The sequence below is a fragment of the Gymnoscopelus braueri genome (assembly GCF_963280865.1).
Source record: "Gymnoscopelus braueri genome assembly, chromosome: 15".
NCBI classification, from domain to species: Eukaryota; Metazoa; Chordata; class Actinopteri; order Myctophiformes; family Myctophidae; genus Gymnoscopelus; species Gymnoscopelus braueri.
Window position 1 is genome coordinate 43,462,362 of NC_137620.1, and position 27,285 is coordinate 43,489,646.

Consider the following 27,285-nt stretch of genomic DNA (forward strand, 5'->3'; position numbering starts at 1 on the left):
TATAATATTTAATTATTATCATTGTGCAGGGAACAATGTTTGAACAAAGTTTGACTTTTACACACATATTTTTTATAAATGATTAAATCGAATAACCGTTGACACACAATACCCTATTGACACATTGAGGAGTAAGACCTTACACCGGTGGTTCTCAAACTTTTCAGGCCGCGACCTCCCAGAATAATCCTATTTGAACTGGGGACCCCCCAAAATAATATTTGAACTGGGGACCCACCAAAATAATATTTGAACTGGGGACCCCCCAAAATAATATTTGAACTGGGGACCCCTGAAAATAATCATATTTGAACAGGGGACCACCCACCCTGACAAGCACTTGGAATTGCAGGAGTGGAAGCATTACATTTAGTGTAACTCCATTGATATTGTGAAAATAGCAGATCTACAAGCTCACAAAGCCTCGCGTTGCAAGGCGTTGTGAGCATGTAGATCAGCTATTTTAACTTTTTCTGTCTCTAAGTCAGGTAATATTTGGCCAATGTTTGACCAGTTTTTATAGTATAGTTTGTTGATTACTTTTGACGCAGTAATGCCATGTTTTATTTGAATTTTTTAGAGGTAATCAATAGGTCTTAAAAGTCCTTAAATTGTCACTTTAGAAATGTGCAGATATCCTGTATACACTATACATACTGTATGTTGTTTACTGTTGAGTGAGAAAACAATGTTAAACATTAAGCATAATATCATCATTTGGGGACCTCCTGGGGGTCCAGACCCACAGTTTGAAAACCACTAGTACATTCAGTATAACCAATCTACACAGACTGACAGAGGGCTCTGTAGTAATATCAACAAGATAACAGGGCAACCTGTATAATGATTGTCTGCAGCAGGCTTATTAAAGAAATGCAATGAGCGGAACACAATGGATTGATTGATCATGATGGTATAGTATACTGTACACATCATTCTTACACATGCTTTATCTAGAAGGGAAAATCTATGATCAAATGAAAAAAAAAAAAAAGTTTTCAACTGAATATCATCATCAGTATTCTTAACATGTCTACCATGTCTTACACAGCTCTGCTGTATCTCCAAAGCTATACCAAAGCCTTATTCCTGGATAGAGAGGTTGTGTGAACGTGGTTTGAACTGTGTGTAGGAGGGTCATTGTGTCAGAAACACTGTAGAAGGACAGAGTACCTGCCTTGTGATCCAGGTACACCCCCAATCTGGAGGAGAATGGGCCTGACACTTTAGTCTCAACATTGCTGTGTCTGAAACTGTAGTCTTTACCATAGCAATGTAAACCCCAGGATTTATCTTTGTCTCCAAAGCATGTTTGTCTGCTGACGTCTTTATAACTGACTGCTATATAAAATCTTGTACCACTCCACTCTACTTCCCAGTAACAACGTTCAGACAGACCCTCTGTACACAACACCTGAGGGTAGTACCGAGTAAATCTCTCTGCATGATCAGGGTAAGGTTGTTGTTGTTGTGTATAAGTCACCTTCCTCTTCTCCTCTGACAGGGAGAGATAATTGCATATTGTGTTCATGTCCAGAGACAGAAGAGAGGAATCTGTGAGAACACAAGACAAAAGAAAAATCAAACCTCATGAACCTTATTGTGTTTAGAGTTAGTCTCTCAGATCAAACTCATTAGAGCTTTAAATAACAACATATCAGAATGAAACTTCAACGTTCAGAACCTGCATCAACATGGACTCACATTGTAAAAAGTCCTTTCTGGTCTGAGGCTCCGCTGGATGTAAAACATCAACTGGAGACACAAGAAAACAGTAAAGGTCATCATGACATTGTAAAGGATTTCTATGTCCACACAAAGGGTCAAATCAAACAGACTTTACTGCTGACTTCAGGCATGTAAAACATACAGCGTGAGCCTACAGGAGGTCACAACATACGGCTGACGTAAAAGACAACAACAGACCTGCTTTATGGCAATGTCGTAACGAAGCTCTCTTAAAGGCACAATCACATATAGCATATATGACAGACATCATACTGAAGAATGGATTAAACTGAAGTTCCAAGGGTTTTGTCAAAAAGTTCAAGCTATTATAGCTTGATAGTAATTGCTATTATATAGTGTTTGTTCAGTAACAGCTGTCTCTCCAGCTCTTCAGTAAAACAGAAAATACGTTTTCAGGTGGGTTACACATTTCATCCAATCAATATTTGAAGAAAGAAAGAAAGACAGAAAGAAAGAAAGAAAGAAAGAAAGAAAGAAAGAAAGAAAGAAAGAAAGAAAGAAAGAAAGAAAGAAAGAAAGAATGAAAGAAAGAAACTCTTGGTTATTAGTTGTCATGTTTCTGTAGAACTTTGTGGGGAATAAATTCAGTCACAACATAAGAATTGGTGGCCTGGATTCTTTACTGTCACTGTTCTTTACTGTCATTCTGGGTACTTTAGTGCAGTGGTTTCCCAAGGGGTTCCAGGGGGTCCCCAGCAAAATGTGTTAATATAGCCTTAAAATTTGTTTAACCAACCATAATCCTATATACATCAGCTATTTGAAAATAGCCGTTCTACAAGTTCACAACACATCGAACAAATCACGACACGTTGTGAGCTTGTAGATCTGCTCATTACAAAAAAATCTTAGGAGAATTGACATTTTGCACAACACAAATATATGTGGGTTGCTGGCACACAAGTATTTTCAAATGGGCGTCCACAGCCAAATACATATCAATTGGGGGTACATTTACTCAAGTACTGTACTGTACAATTTCAGTCACTAGTCACTTTGTAGATTTAAGTAAAACATTTGATTACTTTTTCCACCACTGATTTTATCCAATCAGGAGAAAGAGAACTCATATAGGATACAGGGTAAAAACTAGTGAGATTTGAGACAATCATCTTAAATCAACTTTTGCCTCCCACACTACAGGCTTTAGTAGCCTTCCCAGACATACTTCCACCTGTACAAACTGTTTCAACACTTAGAAATGTACTGTACAGTATAGGGGCCGGTTAAAACACAATAAAGACATTTAAATCTAACCCTAACCTCTCCTTTGAGAAATATTCTTGCTTAGATTCTTCAATGTTTCTGTCCAATCTGACAGACAGCCAACCTGTGTACCATCAGTCTGCTCCAGTTCAAAATTGACTTCATCAATCCATGTTTACTATGATGGCTGGTTAGAAAAACAAGAAACACATTTAAATCTCACCTCTCTTTGATATATCTGTGCAAGTTGTCTTCAGGATGTTGTCTAGTTGGTCTCTCAGACCAGACACCACATCAATCACATCTGTGAAGGAATTCAGAGGACAGATGACCACACTGGGTGAGACTGGAGATCCACTGGACCTGGAGAGAGACTGGAAACTCTGGAGAGAGACAAGTAAACAAGTATAGACAGGGATGGAAGAACATTAAACCAAGAGATCACAATTGGTGGAGGTGAGCTGATGTCCCTGTTGTTCAACCAGTGTGCGCGCACACGCACGCGCGCACACACGCGCACACACACACACACACACACACACACACACACACACACACACACACACACACACACACACACACACACACACACACACACACACACACACACACACACACACACACACACACACACACACACACACAGTATGACCATAATCGAAAACATAAATCCCCTCATACAGTAAAACAAAGAGATTATTTTTTTTAAAGACTTTAACTTTAACTCAAAGCGCACAACTGACTCTGATGGCAGATCTAACCTCGCATCACCAGTCTTTCCACCTAGATGGCAGCTACAGTGTTAATAAGTAATCGTTTGAAATGTTTTGGTAGGAGATGATTTGTCCCAATTCTCAAGAATGGATATATAACATACGTAACGTACATACCAGGATACATAAAAAACATATTTTGAAACTGTTCCTGTTTTTTTTACATGAAGATGGATCATGATAGGCTACAGACAGACGCTTTCTAAGGAGAAGTGTTTAACTGAGAGTGTGTTTACTAATAATCTTTATCCTTAATGGAGTGTGAGTTTAAACCGACGTTATCCAACGATAGAGGCAGTTTTTCAACCTAGGTCCTAGGTAATATTTTGTTTTGCCTAAATTGGATCTTGGTCGCCCTCCTGTGGTAACAGTTGACTGTTGCGCTAATGATTGTTTATTTGCAATGGAGAATGAGAAGTTGAAGGACACTATGGCTGACATTAAAGTCAATGGTAGACCTTTATTAATCCCTGCTTGTGCTCAGATGGTCATGGTGAGTACTCGGGGGGAGACGTCAGGCCAACATTTTGCAGTTAGGCCTAGCTCATAATCATTTAATCTGAGATCTGCAGCAGTTTACTTACCGATTTTGGTGACCCCATAGCCTTTCTTCTAGCACCACCCTTTGGACAAAATGAGCAGCACATTCTCTAGCTGGACGTTTAGAAAAAATAACACCCATGTGCTCCAGGGCCTTTTTGTCTGATTAGGGTTTAATGCAATTAACCAGAGTCCATACTAAAAGCAGACAATGAGCTGTCTTTGCATACCATAACCACACTATGCTTAGAGGAAGCACCGTGATGTTTATGACCTGATACTTTTATGAAAAATGGGTATGGCTACAATGAGCAATTATGATACCTGACCTTATAAAGTATTAACATAATATTACAATGTCTTAACTCATTCTGTGCCACATGACGTCAAAGACGTCACGAGGCCTGACACCCCGTGTGCCACATGACGTCAAAGACGTCATGAAAAACATGTTCAGAACCCAAGATATGATGATTTGAAGATTTGCTGCTCCATTCACTTCTTGCTCCTAAGCACTTTTTTTTTTACAATGAATTTTGCTGTGGCACTCAGAACCAAAATTCCATAAATAAGCATGGCATTGAAAGAGTTGTTAATGGTGTCTGTTGGTATAAGACAACATAATGCATTATGAGTGTAGCAACTGAAGGCATCAAAAATGCATGGGCTAAAGTTTTACGGTGTGTCCTGTTGCAGACAAAGCTTGCATTCTACAAACAGATTCAGAAAAGATCTGGTATAAAATAACATTGTATAAGTCTTTTTTTATGTATTAAACACAACATGTATACTTGTTTGTAGGCCTATGACCCTTTCATTAAATAGGTTTGTTGCTTCATAAAAAGGTGTCAACACTTCTTTCTGGAGAAAACACATAATTTTTGTCAAGCGACACTTGTCGGAAGGAGTCTGCTTCTGATAACAAGAGAGATAAGCTGATAAGAGCAGTTGAAAATGGCTGCACAGCCCTAAGGTTACAGTCAGAGAGGTTGAATTTCAGCCAATGAGGGCTTTGCTCTTCTCCCATTGTGAGTATTGTTACTAAAAAACAGAAAGTGGGTTAGGCATTTTGTAAAGGAAAAAGGAAACTAGCTCTTTCCCTGGGTGCTGAGAGACAGCGCTAGGTCACAATAGAAGCTGTGTTCCAAACATTTCTTTCAAAGTTTCAGTACAACGGCCCGCGACTCAGAAGAACATGCCTGGCTGTGCCACACACACAGCTTTGAGATAAGCTGTCGGCAGAAACAAATTCACCACCGAAAATTTAGCACAGCTTGAGTACTCAGCTGAAGGGCAAACACCAGAGTTAACAGGATTACCCAATACGAGAACTTTTAATTTGTGGAGTTCCCCTAAAAAAAAAACAGTGCTGTAATACAGTCCGTTTGGGGTCATACCTATGTTCCCCGGACCTATGTTCCCCCACTAAGGTTATGGTTAGGGTTAGGTCCTATATTCCCCGCTCTCCTAGGAAAGCGGGGAACATAGAACCTGGGGAACATAGAACCTGGGGAACATAGGTACGGTCCCGTCCGTTTGATGCTTATGCTGGGTAGAGACGGCAGCTTTACCACTTGAGCCCTATGTACTTTGCCGTATGATGAATAGCAAAATAGCCACCGGGCTTGTAGTTCTATTTTTTTTAATCTTTGAACATTTTCACATGGCTAAAAATGGGAATGCCAGATTCAAAGTGGTCAATGTAAGAAAACTATGACAAATGAGATGCTCTTCATTGTAACCCTACACTACAGCACATCAGATGATTTCCCCAATTAATTCGGGAGCGTGTCTAAGTTCCCCGGGTTCTATGTTCCCCGCTTACCTAACCCTAGTGGGGAACATAGAACCTGGGGAACATAGGGATGACCCCATTAATTCTCCCCTGTTTGGTGAAAGGCGTGTGCTGCTTAGTGAAATCAGACGGTGGCACTGGCCGGACTAAAGGAAGGTTTACGCGTGTGATGGAACGGAACAAGCAACAGACAAAGCACACAGCGCCAGCATTGCTTTCTTTGATTGGTTGAGAAAGGCAACAACGAGGGCTCCACTTCCTCATTCCAGCTCACAATGAATGTACAGTAGAGGCATTCAGCTCTATTGTGTGGTCCAACAGAAGAGTAGGGGCACAGAGGGAAACCTGGCCCTGTGGTGCACCTTCACAAAAAGCACGAGTGTGGCAGTTTTTTTCCTTTTATTTGCAATGTTCTTTATTATCTCTTCCAGTTTCAGATGTGAAAAGAGGCATTAATTTTCTTTAATTAAATATCTTTTTAATAAAGTAAAGCAAAAAAAGTATTTACACATTTTTTTTTGGTCTTTTCTTTTTTTTTTTTCTTCTTTCAATGAAATTGTAATCAATGACTTGGGGTGGAGAATTATAAGCACCTTCTGCCAGCTGGAGAGAGAAACATAAATACGGGGGGAGGGGGGGGGGACCTGCCACTTTTTTGTTTCCAAAGGGGAGAGCGGGTTACATGGCATTTCATTTGCATGTTTTATTTAAAAAAGAAAAAAAATCATAATAGTATATTTACAGAACTCTCCTGAAATGCATTTCCACTCATGGAAGCAGAAAAGGATTCGTACTGTTTAACTTGAGGGATTTTCGTAAATGTGTGTGTGTGTGTACAGTATGTACATATACATACATATTAGGGGTGGGACGATATATCGATATATCGATATATCGCAATACTTTCTCCCGCGATAAATAATCGATACACTGCCTTTTTTTTTTTTTTAAGTTTGTGATACGTTGTTTTTCCTACTCTGTATTTGTGTAATGATGATTTTGAACCGTTTGGTGCTATTTTATGTGTTTATGAATTGAATACAAGGACTATCGTGATATATCGTTGGTGAATTTTCATGCAATATATCGTGATATCGCAATATATATTATATTTTATATATATATATTTTCAGATATCGTGATATATCGTTGGTGAAATTTCTTGCAATATATATCGAATATCGTGATATCGCAATATATCGAACATCGCCGAATATCGTGATTTATATTGTTATCGTGGGCCTAATATCGTGATATATATCGTATCGTGAGGTACCCATATCGTCCCACCCCTAATACATATATACACACACAGTATATATATACATATATATATATATATATACACATACATACATATATATATACCTAATATACATATATATATATACATAATACACATATATATATATACATATATATATATATATATATATATATATATATATATATATATATATATATATATATATATATATATATATATATATATATATACACACACACACACACATAAATATATATATATAAATATATATATATATATATCACGTATCAAGTCTCAATAATACCTTTTTCCTTTTTTTATCTTTATAATGATTTACTTAACAGTTTTTTTGGGGAAGGATGACCCCTCGCTCTTCCAGCCCACAAGTCTTTTACTTTCCGAAGCGCAGGGGGAAAGTAAAAATAGACACATCAGAGGGAAGGTGTAGGGGTGTTGCGTAGCCATTTGGGGGAGCATCGTGACCCCATCCCCCAGCAGCAAAAGGTCCTTGTCCATCGCCCCTAAAGGTCCTCCAAAAGTCCATGTCCAATCCTTGAGTCCACAACCGTTCCTTAAACTGTCTGAAATGTCCATAGACAGCTGTTGTGTCCTCCTTTCTTTGTGTTTCATTTATGATTCTTATATTATATAAAAAAAGCACACTCCAATCATCCAACACCCAGAAAAAAGAGAAGACAAACAGCTAACCATCTACATAAGCTCGTCATATAGATCATACGCCAAACATACGCAAACAGATGTCACCACGTCTCGTCCACGTGGTGCACGAGTATGTCATAAAAAAATTGAGATGTGAGCAGCTTTTTAAAGTTCTCCTGTTGGGGTTTTTCTGATTTTTGTTTTGATTTTATTTGTTTGTGGTTAAGCAAAACTTCTCCCATAGTGTCACCGTGACAACAAGAAGCCATTTTAAAACATGGAGATAAAAAAAGCAACACTGAAAGAACTCAGCATCTTACTCGGCGACGGCGCCACAACACCTCAGTATTTCATCTCCCAATTCTTCTCTCTTTTAGTTTAAGCACTTATTTCATTGAGTTCAAAAACAGAGGTTGGAGATATAGAGGAAAAAATATAATTTAGTACGATCGAATGTTTGATCCGTAATACAATCTCTCCCAGTTGAAGAAAGTAATTTTTTTTCTTGCTTTGTATTTTTCTGTTTATGCAGAAGGATTTTGCTGATTCAGATCAATGTCTGTCAGCCCGCCAGGCTTTCTTGAAGTCCAGGGGGTGGGGCAGGGTGGTGGGGGGCCTAGCTGTTGTCAGACTCGTCCTCTGCCTCGCGGAGCCAGGTGAAGAAGGCGGTGACGGACTTGAGGGCCACGCCCTTGCCCTGCTGCTCGGCAGTGTCCTTGCTGACCTCCCACTTGAAAAAGGCCTCCTCTTTGATCACGTCCTCGTCATAAAGGTTGTCAAAGAACATCCGCAGAAGGTCTAGAGAGAGAGAAGAGAGGAGAGGGTGAGAACAGAGACCAGTGGCAGATCTAAAGTAGCACGTTTTACATGGGGTGGCTGGAGGCCAGCCTAAAAGTAAATTAGTTCTAATACACTAAAAAGCACATGATCATGTCTCATCGGGGCAAACCATAAGTTATTCATATCTTTTCAATCTTTAACAGCGCACCATTTCACATGCATACATGTCAAATGATTTACATCGCTCAGGCGTTGGCAGACGTTCTATGGGCCATAATTTTTATCCAGCAATTCTTGTCTCAGTAGGCTAATTTCATGTTAGACACACAACATTGTAGGCTACACAATGTCATACATGCTACAAATGCTACGACAATTACCACTCGAAGCTTAACTTATTTTCCTTCTTTTTAGACAAATACCTTCATACACTAACAGACAATAACCAATTCCCCCAAAAAATATTTTACCAGTTGTGACAGTCTTGGGTCTGCTTTGCTCACGTAATACTAAATTACTTAATGAGAGTCCTCGTTTGGGGTTAATGAATGGTACTAGTGTGTATCACATGGTGGTAAACATGGATGATACTCACTGGCAGGCTGCTCCATCTCCACCATGAGGGCCTGCAAGGCATAGAGAGCTTGCAACTCCTTCTGTTCGTCCTTCAGGTATTTCTGCAGCAGCTTGGCTCTGTGGTTGATCTTCTCACTGTCCACCTTGTATGGATTCTCACCTGAAGGACAAGAGTGGTGCCAAAACTGACAATGTCAAACACTCAAGCACCACTACCAAGGCATCATAAGGGTGTTTCATGTTACTGACGACTCAGGCTGCAAAATATATTATTAAATACAATTGCATGTGGCTGTACAAGTATTCAAAACAACCTGCTGTGTTTATCGACCACAGAGGCCAATCACAGCAGGTCTGCTTACACCGTATAGGAGCGCAGAGCAAGCTGTGTGTAGGAGAGATAAACCAGTGAAAGATTTGGTGATGAACTATATCATGCACATCGATAGTGGGAACATAATCTTCAAGGACAGAACTTCTTTATTTAAACAAAAGACAACTTCTCGACCGCTCATTAATCATGTTTTATTTAAATAAAGAAGTCTAAACCACTTCGGTGTTCACAACTTATCTGGCAGAATAACCATCCATCTTCTGCTTGCTGAAACTGCGGTATACTGCACATTCTAGGCAAAGCGTCATCTGAGCTGAACTATGCATGAGGAGAAGTGGACTCACAGATGATGGCGGCCTGGCAGATAGAGGTCATCAGCGCTCTGACAAACGTGTTGGAGGATGTCTGCTCTTCCTCCAGGTTGGCCTGCACACAAACTCACACTGATTAACATTCATGATGATGACAGGTGATAAGCAGGGTTAACAATTAAACTATAGCATAAAAAACGAGTCACATGGGAATGGTGTGGCTTGAATGTGGATCCTAGACTTCATGTGGTCAGCCTGTGACGTCAGTCATTTATGACATTAGTCGTCTGAGACATACTTTATCTATGATGATGCATGACTCCAAATGTGTGCAAGATGTCAGCATGATCAAGATGTCAGAGATGATTTGACATCGACAGCTCTGCAATTTATCTTTTATCAATCTCCAACATAGTTTGAAATATTTGTCTCAGAGATTTTGAGATTTCTTGCAACATACACAGTGGCTACTGTGTGTCCTATCCATTAATTAACTGCCATCTTGGTTGTGTTTGCTGTAATAGATTTATATGTGTAATGACACAGACGAGACAAGCGCTACAACAGACTTTCTGACTGGTGCCCGGTGTGGTAGACGTGACACCCTTTTCCCCGAGAATGGTTGGGGAGGATATGGGTTATAACAGACGGCATGTATGGAGGCTCAATACAAAAAGCGAGTTAACAGTACATTAAATTTGGAGTCGCTCATCAAAGCAGTCCATGGTACGTTGCAGACAGATTGCAGAAATAAAAAAATATCAATTTATAAGTGCATCAAGTGTCTGACCAATCACACGTGATGTTCGGTCAGAACTTTGTTCGTCTAGTCAGAAAATCTAAAAAAAAAAGTGCAAGAAAAAGGCACTCCAAGGCACTGCCGAAATTCCTGATGACATCATTTTGTTCTTATTAACCTAACCTAGACGAACAACGCTCGGCATTGGTTAGAGTACGCTGCAACCTTGAAGCTGATAGTCACAAACAGAACAAGACATTGTCCTAGATTTGAGACCAAATGTCCTAAACACTTTTTAGGACATTTAATCGAGCGTACCTCGATCCAGTCGAAGATCCTGGTGTTGTCGGCCTTGTCCTGGATGAGTCTGTCCAGCTTTTTGCTCATTTCAGTGGGGCTCACCTCTTTCTTCTGGCCCTTCTCCGACTCATCGCCCAGGGTGAACTCCACATTCTATGAAGATACAGGACACCATGATATTTGACAAACACACACGTTTCTGTTGTAAATGTATTAGCTGATATTAACAGACAAATGGGAAGCTGTGCTGTCTTTGACTGAAAATGAGCGGGGCAGGTGGAGTTCTGACCTTTTCCGTCACAAACGTATTGACGTCTTCGTCCTCAGGCAGGAAGTCGTTCCAACTAAGGCCTGCCTCCCTCCACATGGCTCCCACCTTTATATGGCTCTGCAGGAGCAAGAGTGGAAGATGGTCAGACTGATGGGCCATTAGTGGGTTAGCCATTAGTGGGTTAGTTTAACATCATTCAGTGTTCAGTGTAATGAACAAGCAGTGTAGTGAATTAATGGGCTTGTGACAGTGTGCGAGGGTTAACAGGGCGAGTAAGTAACGGGGTGAAATCTCACCATTCCTTTGCAGAGTAGAATGAGGATATGGACCAACAGGTCTCCGGCCTTACCCATAGGAGCGAGAGGCTTGGAGATTTCCCTGGAGAGAGCGCGCGCGTGTGTACACACACGCACGCACGCACGCACGCACGCACGCACGCACACACGCACACACACACGCACACACACACACACACACACACACACACACACACACACACACACACACACACACACACACACACACTAATTAACAACAAACGCAAACATTTCCCTTATTAGAAAACTCATTTCACATATGGATGTTAATTGCAGAACATGCTTCACAGTCTCAGCTGTGTCTGTGCTTGCTTGTAAGCCTCGAGAGAGGCCTGGGACTCACTTGAAGAGCTGTCCCATGGGGATACCTCCCTCGTGCAACATGGGGGTGATCAGCTCAGCCAGGTACAACCAGAATAGGGGGATGTCTATGGCCATATCCTCTGCCACTTCTAGGATCTCTTGAAGCCTGGAAACACATATAAACTGATTTTAAGGTCTTTACACATCAAGCCTGATACAAATAAAAACGTTTGTGAATTTGACACTCACAACCTATCACAGCAAGTGTAAAGTTACTTTTCTACAACCATACCCGAGTAAGTTTGCACACAGAATCTACCTCAATTCAAAGAACGCAGTTAAAGCTGCCAGACCGTCTCGCTAAAGAATGACTTGGCTTAATGGCAGTCCCCCTATTCTCTCAAACGGTTTTACCCTTTGTAGTACTGCTGTGTGGGCATCATGCCAGTCTTACCCTTTGTAGTACTGCTGTGTGGGCATCATGCCAGTCTTGATGAGCTGGTGCAGCAGCAGCCCCATGTGCTCTCGCACAATAGTGCTGCGCTCTAGCGTGGACTCCACACAGTTCCGCACAAACACAAACAGCAACTGGGCGCTGTTCATCTCCTGTACGCTCTGCAATGCCTCCTGTTGGTTCAGGCGAGCACAAACGCAGACAGTTAAGAGCGAAGTTGGGAGGATTTACCATAGTATAGCCAACATCACATTTCAAAGCTCTTGATCATGTTTTCCAGAGAAACGGCGCACGTGCGTACCTTCATGTCGTTGATGTGGAGATACTCTTCGATGATGGCCGTGGATTTCTTCTCCAGCTCCTCCTCAGTCAAGGCAGGCTGGGTGGGGGTCTGGGGACGTTGAGGTGGAGGGGTAGGAGCTGCCTCCCGCTTCACTGTTAAAACATACACACAGTCAGGAGACCAGCTAATTTATTTCTAAAATAAAGCTTCATGCCGTCCATCCAGTGGTTTACGCACCATTCTCTTTGCTCCTGGCGCGGTCTCTGTCTCTGCTGCCGCGGTCTCTGTCCCTCTCCCGGTCGTCCGTCATGCTGGCCACACGGCGGACAGCGTCGACCGGCCCGCGGTGGTCCCTCTCGCGGCTGTTGCTGCGTTTGGTCACAGTCAGTCTGTTCCTGTCGTCCCGTCGGTCGTCCCGTCGGTCAAAGCGGTCGAAGCGGTCCCCGCGCTCTCTACTAGAGCTGTTTCTGTGGTCAGAGGAGAGGGGGGAGGGGGGGAGGGTTTATTGGAAGAGCTCAGATCTGAGTGACAAAACAGAGCTCATATACAGTATAATAATATAATATATATATACATAAAATTGTATATTTGATAGAAAGAATATGAAAAGATGCACAATGCTGCACTACCGACCTCTGAGGCACTCGTCTGTCTGATTCTTGAGAGGAACCTGAGGCGGGCTGCTGCAGAGCAGAGAATCTGTTCAGGGTGCTGGTGGCCGGACGGTTGCCTGACTCTGGAACTGGAACTGGACACATACACACACACACACTCAGATTTCCATGTTCAGTAAAACAAGTGTTATGGTACTCTCAAGAAAAAACTGGAAAGCGTCTCATAGACTAGGGTACCTACCAGGGCCAGGCTCTGCTGCAGGCTTAGTAGCAGTGGTTCCACCGCTGATACCTTTACCCCAACTGCCCCACATGCCTTTACCTCCTGGAGCCAGCAGCTGGTTGTTGAAGTCAAGAACTGGAGTCTGTGGAGGTGGTGATCATAGGTTAGAACCGTGTTAGTTAGAACCACTGGCTTATTAGAGTTAGCACCACTGGTTGGTTTGCATTCTCAGGAAATGAGACAGCTGAGATGTAAGCTATTTCTAGGCCCAGCTGTTTTATTATTATTGTCTCCGCCAGGCCGATAGGCATGGCGAGAGAGTATGTTTTGCCCCCCCCTCCGTCCGTCCGTCCGTGTGTGTGTGTGTCCGTCCTTGTCTGCGACCAGCTAATCTCCGCCACCGTTGGCCCGATCGCTGTGAAACTGCACACACACACTCCCTGGATGTCCCAGCAGAACCTCTGCCCCACATTTTTCAGATCAGGCTGTCATGGCGCCACCATGAGGCAGACTTTTGCAAAACATATTTTTTGCTATTACTCCTACAGATTTTTTCCAAAAACCACGCAAATCGGTACACAGTATCTCTGTAGCCATGTGATCAACACAGATCTGTCTGATTTCCCATATTCCATCATGATTGGCTAAAATTGGCTTCCAAAGTTTACAGGATTGGTACATTTTGAACAAAATGCCTCAAATCATGAACGCAACATGCGATTTCCGTGAAATTTTCCACAGAGATTCCCACTTGGCCCAGGAAGAAATGCCACTTGAAAACGTTCACATCAGCCTCATGGTGGCGCTATAACAGGCCGATTCACGTTTTTAGCTATAACTGCAACAATCTGTGTGAAACTTTGCACGCACACTCCCTAGAGGCCAAAGAAAAACCTTTGCCCTGCATTTTTCACATATACCTTTTAGAGCGCCACCAGAAGGCTGAGTTTTGTAATACACATTTTTTGCTCTTACTCCTACAGATTCTGTCCAAAAATCACGCAAATCGGTATACAGTATCTCTATAGTCATGTGATCAACATGGATGTGTCCGATATTTCATATTCCATCCGACTTGGCTAACATTGCCTTCCAAGGTTTGCAGGATAGGTCCCTTGTGAACAAAATTCCTCAAATCATGAACGCAGTGTGCGATTTCCGTGAAATTTTGCACGCACATTCCCACTAGGCCGAGGAAGAAATGCCACCGTTTTCACATTGGCCTATTATAGCGCCACCAGGAGGCCACAATAATCTACCTGACCTGGCGGAGACTTGTGCTCCGAGGAGCACTTTTTCTAGTCTTTTACTAATTTAGTTTAAAAATAAGAATACAGAATAGTAATATAGTAGAATAGCATAGCCTCTATGCCAATGACAAACAAAATAAAATGTATGAACCTCATACATGAAAATATAGGGCATCTCTGTGCTGTCCATTTATTTATTGTCTCCGCCAGGCCGAAAGGCATGGCGAGAGAGTATGTTTTGCCCCCCGTCCGTCCGTCCGTCCGTGTGTGTGTGTCCGTCCTTGTCTGCGACCAGCTAATCTCCGCCACCGTTGGCCCGGTCGCTGTGAAACTGCACACACACACTCCCTGGATGTCCCAGCAGAACCTCTGCCCCACATTTTTCAGATCAGGCTGTCATAGCGCCACCATGAGGCCGACTTTTGCAAAACACATTTTTGGATATGACTCCTACAGATTTTCTCCAAAAAACACGCAAATCAGTACACAGTATCTCTATAGTCATGTGATCATCACGGATCTGTCCGATTTACCAGATTCCATCCTGATTGGCTAAGATTGGCTCCCAAAGTTTGCAGGATTGGATCATTTTCAACACAATGCCTCAAATCATGAACGAAGCATGCGATTTCCGTGACATTTTCCACGTAGATTCCCACTTGGCCCAGGAAGAAATGCCACTTGAAAACTTTCCTAACAGCCTCATGGTGGCGCTATAATAGGCCGATTCACGTTTTTCCCTATAACTGCACCGATCTGCGTGAAACTTTGCACGCACACTCCCCAGAGGCCAAGGAAAAACATCTGCCCTGCATTTTTCACATCTGCTTTTTATAGCGCCACCATGAGGCCGACTTTTTCAAAACACATTATTGGATATTACTCCTACAGATTTTCTCCAAAAAACACGCAAATCGGTACCCAGTATCTCTATAGTCATGTGATCAACCCGGATCTGCCTGATTTAGCAGATTCCATCCTGATTGGCTAAGATTGGCTCCCAAAATGTGCAGGATTGCTTCATTTTTAACACAATGCCTAAGATCATGAACGAAGCATGCGATTTCCGTGAAATTTTCCACGTAGATTCCCACTTGCCCCAGGAAGAAATGCCACTTCAAAACTTTCCAATCAGCCTCATGGTGGCGCTATAACAGGCCAATTGACGTTTTTACCTATAACTGCACCGATCTGTGTGAAACTTTGCACGGACACTCCCAAGAGGCCAAGGAAAAACAACTGCCCTGCATTTTTGTCTCCGCCAGGCCGAAAGGCATGGCGAGAGAGTATGTTTTACCCCCTGTCCATCCGTCCGTCCGTCCGTCCGTCCGTCCGTCCGTCCGTCCGTCCGTCCGTCCGTCCGTGTGTCCGTGTGTCCTGTCCGTCCGTTACCACCAAATCTCCAGCACCGTTGGCCCGGTCGCTGCCAACCTGTGCACACATACTCCCTTGATGCCAATTCAGAACCTCTACCACAAATTTTTCACATGGGCCTGTCATAGCGCCACCAGGAGGCCAATTTGTGCAAAACCCAGTTTTTTCCATTACTCCTACAGCTTTTATCCAAACGTCATGCAAATCGGTACACTCCCGCACACTCCCTAGAAGCTAAGGAAAAACATCTGCCCTGCATTTTTCACATCTGCTTTTCACAGCGCCACCAGGAGGCCGACTTTTGGAAAACAAATTGTTGGATATTATTCCTTCAGATTCGGTCCAAAAAACACGAAATTCGGTACACAGTATCTCCATAGTCACGTGACTCTGATGGATCTGTCTGATATTTCCTATTCCATCCTGGCTAACATTGGCTTCCAAAATTGCCAGGATTGGTCCGTTTTCAACATGCCTCAGATCATGAACGCAGCGTGCGATTTCCGTGAAATTTCACACGCACATTCCCACTAGGCCGAGGAAGAAATGGCACCCTTTTTCACATTGGCCTGTTATAGCGCCACCAGCAGGTCTAATTTAGCAAAACACATTTTTGGAACAAAATGCCTCACATCATGAATGCAGTGTCCGATTGCCGTGAAAAGCCTAAGAAGAAATGGCACCCTTTTCACATTGGCCTATTATAGCGCCACCAGGAGGCCACAATAACGTACCTGACCTGGCGGAGACCTGTGCTCCGAGGAGCACTTTTTCTAGTTTTTAATGTTATTTAACCAGTCACTTAAGAACAAGATGGCCTGGGGCAGCCATTTTCCAGAGCTTGAGGATCAGCTCTGGTTCTAATGCCAGTGTCTTGGCAGGAACATGCCCCTAACATTAATGCATTTTGCTGAGGGAAGAAACCCTTGAACAATGGGAATAAGAAAGGCCCCAAACCAGGACCTTCTTTGTTGTGAGGCAACACATAGGACAAGGATCACTAAAAGTCCCCAAACCCCTAAAAGGAGCCCAGACATAAGTCCACGTCCTACCTTGGTGATTTTGCTGAGACGTGACGTATCGATGGGTCGGTTCTTGGTGGAGATGGGGACTGTGTTCCAGCCCTCATCCTGGGGCTGGCTACGGCCCTGGGGGTGAGGGCCCCGGCCGCCAGGTCCCCCTCCACCCATCCTGCCCCCCGAGCCTCCAATCGGCTTGGACATGAAAGCCTGCTGGACCTTCTGGAGTTCTCTGTGCTCCTCCATCTCGGCATCTTTGTGGATCTGGTCGATGGTCTTGGGACCCTGGTCCCCTCGCCTGGGCACCCAGTTATTCTGGGAAGGAGGGAGGGACAGGTAGATGCTGAGTACAAGGCTTGTGTCGTCGCACTAGCAGCTCATACAGGTTGGTGCAGTGACAAGAGACTAGAATACTAAGGGGATTGGCATAACAACTGAATTGGGTAAAGAAAAACATGTTTGCCTGAATAAGGAAAACATAAATATTGGATACATTGTTATAATGACAGGGCTGATGTGCAAGTCTGCATCTCCAAGTTATGGGCTGGTACGAATGAAATAGTTATACAGTTATATACATAGTTACAAATCACTACACAACTCTACAATACACTACATATACAAACACAAATGATACAGCACTCAGGCATGAATTACAAAATGAGAGATATCCAATATAATGTTAAATATTCTTGTTGTACGTGAAAATTAGTGTGCGTGCGCGCGTGTGTGTGTAATGTATGTATGTGTTACCCGTCGCAGATCTAACACATCCTGCAGCATCCTAGAGGAGGTCTTCTTCTCCTTGATAATCTTCTCCATCTGGTGGAAGTACTGGTCCATGCGAGGCTTAACAGAGATACAATTCAGTTAGTGCTGACCAAGCTGCTTGCGATTTGCTAAGTAAATTGCCCTGAGGTTCAACTGTCAGACCACAAACATGCCGACAGCGCTAGCTACAGTTACACATCTTTTGTTAATGTGTACGCAGTAGGTATGTACCTTGGCCTTCTCAAAGTCGAGGTCCTTGCCAATGGTGGCGAAAAGTCTACACAGGCACTCCAGCGACTCTTCGTCGTGGTTTTTGAGCAGCTTGGCGATACAGTCGTGCATGATCACCTCCGTCAGCATCTTGAGCTTGAACAACTCCCCGATAAACGTGATGTTGCCCAGAGAGCGCCTCCTGGCCTGGTCCTTGGCATAATCCAGTTCCTCTTGGAGGCGCTTCTTCTCCTCCTGGTTGTGGCGTGTCCGGGGGTTAACATGGCAGGTTAGCATACAATGGATTTCTGGGCAATTTATTCTACAGATTCAGCATTAAAGACACCTTGGTGTCAGAGACACTTTTAAAGGTCAGTTTGACATACAACACAAGGTGAATTACTTTCTTTTTTACTTTCAGCATTCTGCTCGCTGTTACACATCTATGTTAATTTGGAATAACAAGTGACAATATCAACCTTAAAATTATCGGGTTTTTTTGTCTGACAATTAACGTGACTTATGGTCTCTGGCTCTGGTTGACGTGATATTAATAGAACAGGAGCATACCCCTAGGGCAGCATCCAGCTCCTTCTGCTTCTTCTCAAATATTTCGTCATCGTCTTTGTCCTTCTCAAACTCCTTCTGGCAGCGGTTGAGCAGCAGCTTGCGGAAATTCAGGACTCCCGGCTTATCTCCCGTGGTGGGGACTTTGAGCTGAGGAGGGTAGAGACACGGGGGAGACTGGTTATCATACAGCTACACAGGTTAGTTGAGCTATAAAGGCCCTTTTAGATACTGCACTCACTGCTGGGTACAGCACACTATTCGTGGAGGTCAGAGTACATTATTATATACAAAAATTATAGTCGGACCACATCACTATGTAATAACATATTCTGTATGAACTCTACCTCGTTACCTGAATTAGCCACTCAAACCCTGTATAATTCGTTGACCAAGGTCTATCTTGCCCCCGCCCCTGAAAATGGTCGATCAACAAACTCATTACATCACGATGTGTTGTGAGCTAGTAGATCTGCTATTTTCAACTATTATGACATGCCCAGAACAGGGACACTAGGGTTCATGTGGTTAAGAAACGTGAATAGGTTTGTACAGCTATTAAGGGGGAACACAAACTTAAGCTATATTTATCATATAGGCTAAACCTACACATACAGCATTGTCAAACTAAAAAGCTACCCGATTGTAAGACAAACACACAGAAAACCCCCCTAATCTACACCTGACACGCCTACTTGGGTGAAAATGTATTTCCAAGATAGGGCTTTCGTTCCGAGGTCTCAATACAAACACAAACTTGTGTTTAGACACACAATTTGCAATCCGTGCCCAGCTGAATGCCTTATTTCTATTATGCCACACGGGTATTCATTACAGCGTGCAGCGGTCAAAGTTCAACTTGGTTTGTACGCAAGCGCGAGCTCACTTTGCTCGACGCAGCGAAAGAAAAGGCCATTGGAAATAGTGGGTTTTAGAGTGCAGTAGCGTGTTGTGTCTGAAAGCCCCATAAAAGTGAATAGTAACAATAAAATCAGATTAACAGCAATGGGGGTATGTGGTTAGAAAGATACATTGGCTCAATCCCATCAGTTAACATATCAGTGGCCCAGACACGTGGCACAAAATGGAAGTCATCACTGGAGCAGAAAAGACCCACGCACATGCGTAGACTCAAACACACAAAAGACCCGTCTTACCCCCATAAGGCAGCGGCACATGTTGGCCACGGAGAAGTTGGGCTCAGAAATGGCCTTCTCAAAGATGAGATCGATGACTCCCTTCAGACGCTCCTCCGTGTCGATGGTAAGCTCCGTCACCTGCTTCATCAGCTGCTGGAACATCTGGGGGGTCAGCTTGTTCAGGACGCTGCGCACACGCTTGAACAGCTCTTGGGTCTTGCCCTCCTCTGTTTCGTCCTCTGCTTCCTCTGGCCCTTTTTGTCGTGTGAGAACACACGACAAAAGAAAAATCGAACCTCATGAACCTTATTGTGTTTAGAGTTAGTCTCTCAGATCAAACTCATTAGAGCTTTAAATAACAACATATCAGAATGAAACTTCAACGTTCAGAACCTGCATCAACATGGACTCACATTGTAAAAAGTCCTTTCTGGTCTGAGGCTCCGCTGGATGTAAAACATCAACTGGAGACACAAGAAAACAGTAAAGGTCATCATGACATTGTAAAGGATTTCTATGTCCACACAAAGGGTCAAATCCAATAGACTTTACTGCTGACTTCAGGCATGTAAAATATACAGCGTGAGCCTACAGGAGGTCACAACATGCGACTAACGTAAAAGACAACAACAGACAGACCTGCTTTACGGAAGTGTCGTAACATAGCTCTCTTAAAGGCACAGTCACATATATAGCATATGACAGACATTACTGAAGAATGGATTAAACTGAAGTTCCAAGGTTTTTGTCAAAAAGTTCAAGCTATTATAGCTTCATAGTAATTGCTATTATATAGTGTTTATTCAGTAACAGCTGTCTCTCCAGCTCTTCAGTAAAACAGAAAATACATTTTCAGGTGGGTTACACATTTCATCCAATCAATATTTGAAGAAAGAAAGAAAGAAAGAAAGAAACTCTTGGTTATTAGTTGTCATGTTTCTGTAGAACTTTGTGGGGAATAAATTCAGTCACAACATAAGAATTGGTGGCCATTCCAGAAGTTCCATAATATGATGGATTCTTTACTGTCACTGTTCTTTACTGTCATTCTGGGTACTTTAGTGCAGTTGTTCCCCAGGGGGTTCCAGGGGGTCCCCAGCAAAATGTGTTAATATAGCCTTAAAATTAGTTTAACCAACCATAATCCTATATACATCAGCTATTTGAAATAGCCGTTCTACAAGTTCACAACACATCGAACGAATCACAACACGTGGTGAGCTTGTAGATCTGCTCATTTAAAAAAATCTTAGGAGAATTGACATTTTGCACAACACAAATATTATATGTGGGTTGCTGGCACACACGTATTTTCAAATGGGGGTCCACAGCCAAATACATATTAATTGGGGGTCCTTGACATGAAAAGGTTTGAGAACCACTGCTTTAGTGCTTCTGATGACACAAGGCACTGTCTCATCCATATAGCATCACAGTTAACACAAGAACAAGAACTATTATCATAATATCAGCTCACGTTCAGGGCCTCCATGACCTGTCTCAGGTCTTTCAGCTCCTTTTTTTTCTCCTGGATCTTCTGCTGGACTTCCTCCTGAATTGTCACCAGCTGTTTCTGCAAGAAACAGGAAGAGACAGTTTGGCTTGTAAACAAAGCACATTTTCAAGACGGGATACCAGTATCCAGTGGTGTAAAGTAACTAAGTACATTTACTCAAGTACTGTACTTAAGTACAATTTTGAGATGTTTTTACTTTATTTGAGTATTTCAAGTTTTCAGTACTTTTACTTCTAATCCACTACATCTCAGAGGCAAATATTGTACTTTTACTCCACTACAATTATGTGAAAACTTTATTTACTAGTCACTTTGTAGATTTAAGTAAAACATTTGATTACTTTTTCCACCACCGATTCTATCCAACCAGGAGAAAGAGAACTCATATAGGATACAGGGTAAAAACTAGTGAGATTTGAGACAGTTTAGTTGGGATCCAATCATCTTAAATCAACTTTTGCCTCCCATACTACAGGCTTTAGTAGCCTTCCCAGACATACTTCCACCTGTACAAACTGTTTAAACACTTAGAAATGTACTGTACAGTATAGGGGCCGGTTAAAACACAATAAAGACATTTAAATCTAACCCTAACCTCTCCTTTGAGAAATATTCTTGCTTAATATTCTTCAATGTTTCTGTCCAATCTGACAGACAGACAACCTGTGTACCATCAGTCTGCTCCAGTTCAAATATCTCCATTTGCCTTCTGACTTCATCAATCCATGTTTACTATGATGGCTGGTTAGAAAAACAAGAAACACATTTAAATCTCACCTCTCTTTGATATCTCTGGCCAAGTTGTCTTCAGGATGTTGTCTAGTTGGTCTCTCAGACCAGACACCACATCAATCACATCTGTGAAGGACCTCAGAGGACAGATGACCACACTGGGTGAGACTGGAGATCCACTGGAACTGGAGAGAGACTGGAAACTCTGGAGAGAGACAAGTAAACCAGTATAGACAGGGATAGAAGATCATTAAACCAAGAGATCAATGGATTAGTACATTGATCACAATTGGTGGAGTTGAGCTGATGTCCTTGTTGTTCAACACGCGCGAGCGCGCGAGCGCACAAACACACACACACACACACACACACACACACACACACACACACACACACACACACACACACACACACACACACACACACACACACACACACACACACACACACACACACACACACACACACACAGTCGAACTGTAGACAAACTATCAGTAAAAGTTCTCTGTAATAAATTATGATTTAATTTGTCTCTAATTGTTAGAAAGACTGCGCCCTCTCTCTCTCCCTCTCTCCCCCCCCCCCCCCCCCCCCCCCCTTCTGCCCGAGAGACTGTTCCGCCCCTCGCGAGACTACAGCGGGCCCTATTAGTAAGACTGTCCCCCATCTCGCGAGAATAAAGAACAAAGAGCTCTACACTCGAAGCAAGAGACGCTCCGTTCGTAACGATAACTATTGCACTATTTAGACATATTAAGTCTAGTTTACATATGTCTGCTACACACCAGAGTGCCTCTGTGCGTGTATGATAAACGTAAGTTCTCATGAAGTCGATATATAAGCTGTTGTCCCGATACGGGTCTTGTAACCAAGCTAAATACCTGCTAATGCTAACTAGCAGCTAACTGCCTCGTCATTCTGTAATAGTGACCGACGGTCAGAGAAATGCTATCGATGGTTCGTTTGTATCGTTGTACTGTTACTGTATGCATTTACACATCCCTTATGTTGATGAGGAAGAGTAATGTCACTGTAGGCTACTTGTTTCTTAGAATGATCAGTGTGATACATTTGGATAACTACTACTTATAATATAAGCTGCACTTGTGCTTCTAACCACAGTTGGGCAGATACAGGTGCTATATATACTGTATGAATGTATTTTGAGCAGCTAAGCTAAACTGTGAAGTTTATAGGCCCCTTTCAGAGAGCGGCCATTATTCATTTGGTCTAATATGTTGAATGAGACCTGTCTATACTGTACATGTGACTGTTATGATGCACAACCTACAAGGGCATTCATTCCCTGTTATATTCTGCTTATTACAGAAACCACACACAACCCTGCTGTTCATTAGCACCTGTTTATTAAGGAGAATAAAAGGTCCTCAGTATCCACCATTGTCTTCTGCGTCCTAATCAATGCACAAGGGCGAACACAACCTACCCAGCCATACAGCGTTTCACTGGGTCCTTCACAACACCAATTCTCATACAAATAATTGTGAATAACAATGTGATTGTGTTTTTGGCATTGAATATATCAATACAAATATACATTTCTGTTCCAATCGATGAACACAAATTGTACAGGGCAGATATTGAATAATTTTTTACTTTCAAAATATTTGACAAAATAGTGGAAATAGACAATCTACAATCTACAAGCTCAGAAGCTGATCTTGTAGATCTGCTATTTTTCGAAAATGTTTACAATTATGACAATGGTAGAAAATAATTGTGATGATCTCAAATAATTGTGATTAGGAGATTATGTAATAATTGTGACAGGCCTAATTCTGACAATATTATTCTGGTCTGTACAACTACTGTATACTAGAACTATATTAGTATTAGTAACTACCAGCATTAATAATGTCATGTTATGTAATATACTATGATGTAATAATAATATGACATGATGGAATGAGATGAAAGAGATGAAATATGAAGCTGATTTCTCCTAAATGAGTCAAAACCAAACAGTAAAATGCCATGTGTGGAACCTGAATGAAAGTGATGATGTCATCAGTGTTGGACAGCTCCTCCAGGTCAGCATGTCTCCTCTCCAGCTGCTCCATGTGGTCCTCCAGCTGCCTCAGGAGAGCCTCAGTCTGAGCCACTGCAGTCTGCTGCTGATCTCTGATCAGTTCTTTAAGCTCACTGCGTCTTCTCTCAATGGAGACCATCATCTCACTGAAGATCCTGTCACTGGCCTCCACTGCTGCTTCTGTAGAGCTCTGATACACACACACACACACACACACACACACACACACACACACACACACACACACACACACACACACACACACACACACACACACACACACACACACACACACACACACACACACACACACACACACACACACACACACACACACACACACACACACACACACACACAGTGTTCTGAAATGTTTTAGTTTTTGTCTAGTTGTAGTCGACTAAATATCATAAGATTTTAGTCGACTAAATCTACAGTTGATTTAGTCGACTAAAGCGTATTTTGGCGGTGCCTTGATGGCGTCGTAATGGCTGATTTTACACTTGGTTACATGCTGAAAATTGCCGACCTAAAAGCTCACAACGCGTCACGCTGCAAGCTTGTAGATCTGCTATTTTCAGAACGCAACACCCGAGCGCAACCAATCATAAAATGACTCGTCTTTCACAGTAGTTCTACTGGATCTTTTCTCCACTAGTCCCGCCCTTACATCTTTGTTTAGTTTTATTTGTTGACCAAATTGTCAATATATTTAGTCTTAGTTTTAGTCATCGTATTGGTTTTTATTTAGTTTTTATTTAGTTTTCGTCAGTGAAAAAAGGTAGTCGATGAACATGTTTCGTCATAGTTTTAGTCGACGGAATCAACACTGCTCAGGACATCAGCTACAGTATTTAAAAATAGACGTTCTACAAGTTCCCAACACATGACGAATGCATCGCGGCACGTTGTGAGTTTGTAGATCTGCTATTTTCTAAAATTTGTGAGAGAATGTGAAAAATAATGAACCATTTTAACAACACTAATCTTATACGTGGGTTGCTGGCATAAAATATGTTCAAATGGGGGTCTGCAGCCAAATACATATTAATTGGTTTAAGAACCACTGCTTTAGTGCTTCTGATGACACAAGGCTCTGTCTCATCCATATTATACGTAGCATCACCATCTTTCCTCTTTCCACAGTAAACACTAGAACAAGAACTATTATCATAATATCAGCTCACGTTCAGGGCCTCCAGGACCTGTCTCAGGTCTTTCAGCTCCTTCTTTTTCTCCTGGATCTTCTGCTGGACTTTCTCCTGAATTGTCACCAGCTGTTTCTGCAAGAAACAGGAAGAGACAGTTTGGCTTGTAAACAAAGTACATTTAAGTTGGGATACCAAGTCTATCTAATCAGGATGCAGGACAAAAGCAAGTGAGATTTGAGACAGTTTAGTTTGGATCCACATCTTAAACCAACTGTATAACTTCTCCAAAATACAGGTGCAAGATTAATGGACATGAAATATGATTCATGAAAAGTTATCAATCGCCTATGTTTTTCATTGGGTCCAAAATGAGTGTACTTCATCCTTTAATACTTTTTTATTGTACAACACCCTGGTTTGTGCTTTCAAGTTTCTTACATGGTCATTTGGTTCTGCTTCTATCTTTAAAACATGATCTATCTCATGATTTATCTTCAAATGATGGTGGTCCTACCTGTTTCTCTGCCTTCTCTGCAGCAGCTGACACCGTGTCATGGCCCTTATGTTCATCCATGGTGCACAGATAGCAGATACACTGGCGATCTGTGCGACAGAACACCTCCATCAGCTTGTCATGACTGGAGCACATCTTCTCCTGCAGTTTGTTGGTGGCTGGGACCAGCTTGTGCTTCTGCAACACAGGAACATTGTAGTGAGGCTGGAGGTGAGTCTCACAGTAAGAGGCCAGACACGCCAGACAAGACCTGAGAGCTTTGCGACGTCTGGCTCCGGTGCAGAAATCACAGGCCACGTCTGCTGGACCGGCGTACAGCAGAGCAGCAGAGACAGAAGACTGCTGACCTCCTGTACTGCTCAGCTTCATCACAACCTGGAAGTAAAGAGAAGAGGAGGGGAGGTCACTCACTGATGACAAATACAACACAGTCATTGTGAGGTTCATGGTGATAAACACAGTGAGACATTGCAGGTATTAGTTCATCTAGTAAGATCATTGTAACATTATCTGAACACTGTGGTTCTGAACTTTGCATTCCATAAAGTTGATTGCTTTACAGTATGTTGTAAAATGTAAGCATTTAGTAGACACTGTTAGAACTAGAAGATGAATGACATGGCAAGAATAGGGACGCTAGAGTTTAATGATTAACCAGTGACTAACAAAGTCAAAGATCAGAGTAAATGACCCTAGTCAACAAAATGACACGATAAGGTAAAGTATACTGTAGACTGCAAAGAAACTAAGATACCATCAAACCTAGCATCTGTTTAAACCAGTGGTTCTCAAACCTTTTCATGTCAAGGACCCCCAAATTAATATGTATTTGTCCACAGACCCCCATCTGAAATTGATTGGTACCAGGGAGTGACCTCCATACAAGATTCAAAAAAAAAAAAGACATGCATTGTGAGCTTGTAGATCAGCAATTTTCAAATAGCTGATGTATAGGGTTACAGTGGTTAAACAGACTGTGATGCTCTATTAACACATTTTGTTGGGGACCCCCTGGAACCCCCTCATGGACCCCTGGGGGTCCCTAGACCCCACTTTGAGGACCACTGGTCTAACATGCTATCTAAATAATATCGTTAGTATTATATCATTATCAACATCAACATACATAACATAATGTGTAGTAAATAAGTAACATAGTATAACTACCATCTATCACAATAGTCAACAAGGAGTTTTGTGTAGCAGAACATGTAGTTTAATGTGTGGTTGTAACTTGTAAGGTCATCTCACCTCAGCCAGCATGTTGTTCTTCCCCAGAACAGGTCTGGGACTGAAGCTCTCTCTGCACTGGGGACAGCTGTAGACTCCAGTCTCCTCATACTGGTCCCAGTAACCCTCAATACAGCTTCTACAGTAACTGTGTCCACACTGTAGAGTCACTGGTTCCTTTAGAAGGTCCAGACAGACAGAACAACAGCAGAACTGGTCCTGGTCCAGATCACATCCCTGTCGCTTCTCCTGCTGCTGTTGTGCCAT

The 27,285-nt window shown here is 42.4% G+C and overlaps 2 protein-coding genes across 2 annotated transcripts; both read right to left on the minus strand.

Annotated features, from left to right (window-relative positions):
- Window positions 1–1,033: 1,033 nt before the first annotated feature.
- On the minus strand, window positions 1,034–27,285 carry LOC308101584 (tripartite motif-containing protein 16-like; the record flags this gene model as incomplete). The annotated part of the gene is made up of 7 exons (XM_080451004.1): window positions 1,034–1,554; window positions 20,239–20,289; window positions 22,119–22,278; window positions 24,080–24,313; window positions 25,311–25,406; window positions 25,789–26,163; window positions 27,040–27,285. The coding sequence occupies 7 exons, from the start codon at window positions 27,283–27,285 to the stop codon at window positions 1,034–1,036; spliced, it is 1,683 nt and encodes a 560-aa protein (XP_080307130.1).
- On the minus strand, window positions 8,547–20,230 carry LOC308102159 (eukaryotic translation initiation factor 4 gamma 1-like; the record flags this gene model as incomplete). The annotated part of the gene is made up of 18 exons (XM_080451760.1): window positions 8,547–8,788; window positions 9,366–9,506; window positions 10,025–10,106; window positions 11,049–11,183; window positions 11,320–11,418; window positions 11,598–11,679; window positions 11,962–12,087; window positions 12,376–12,548; window positions 12,677–12,810; window positions 12,896–13,125; window positions 13,292–13,400; window positions 13,502–13,637; window positions 17,172–17,453; window positions 17,892–17,987; window positions 18,141–18,374; window positions 18,690–18,836; window positions 19,844–20,071; window positions 20,219–20,230. 18 exons carry the CDS (start codon window positions 20,228–20,230, stop codon window positions 8,607–8,609), a joined length of 2,628 nt encoding a protein of 875 aa, XP_080307886.1. The 3' UTR covers window positions 8,547–8,606.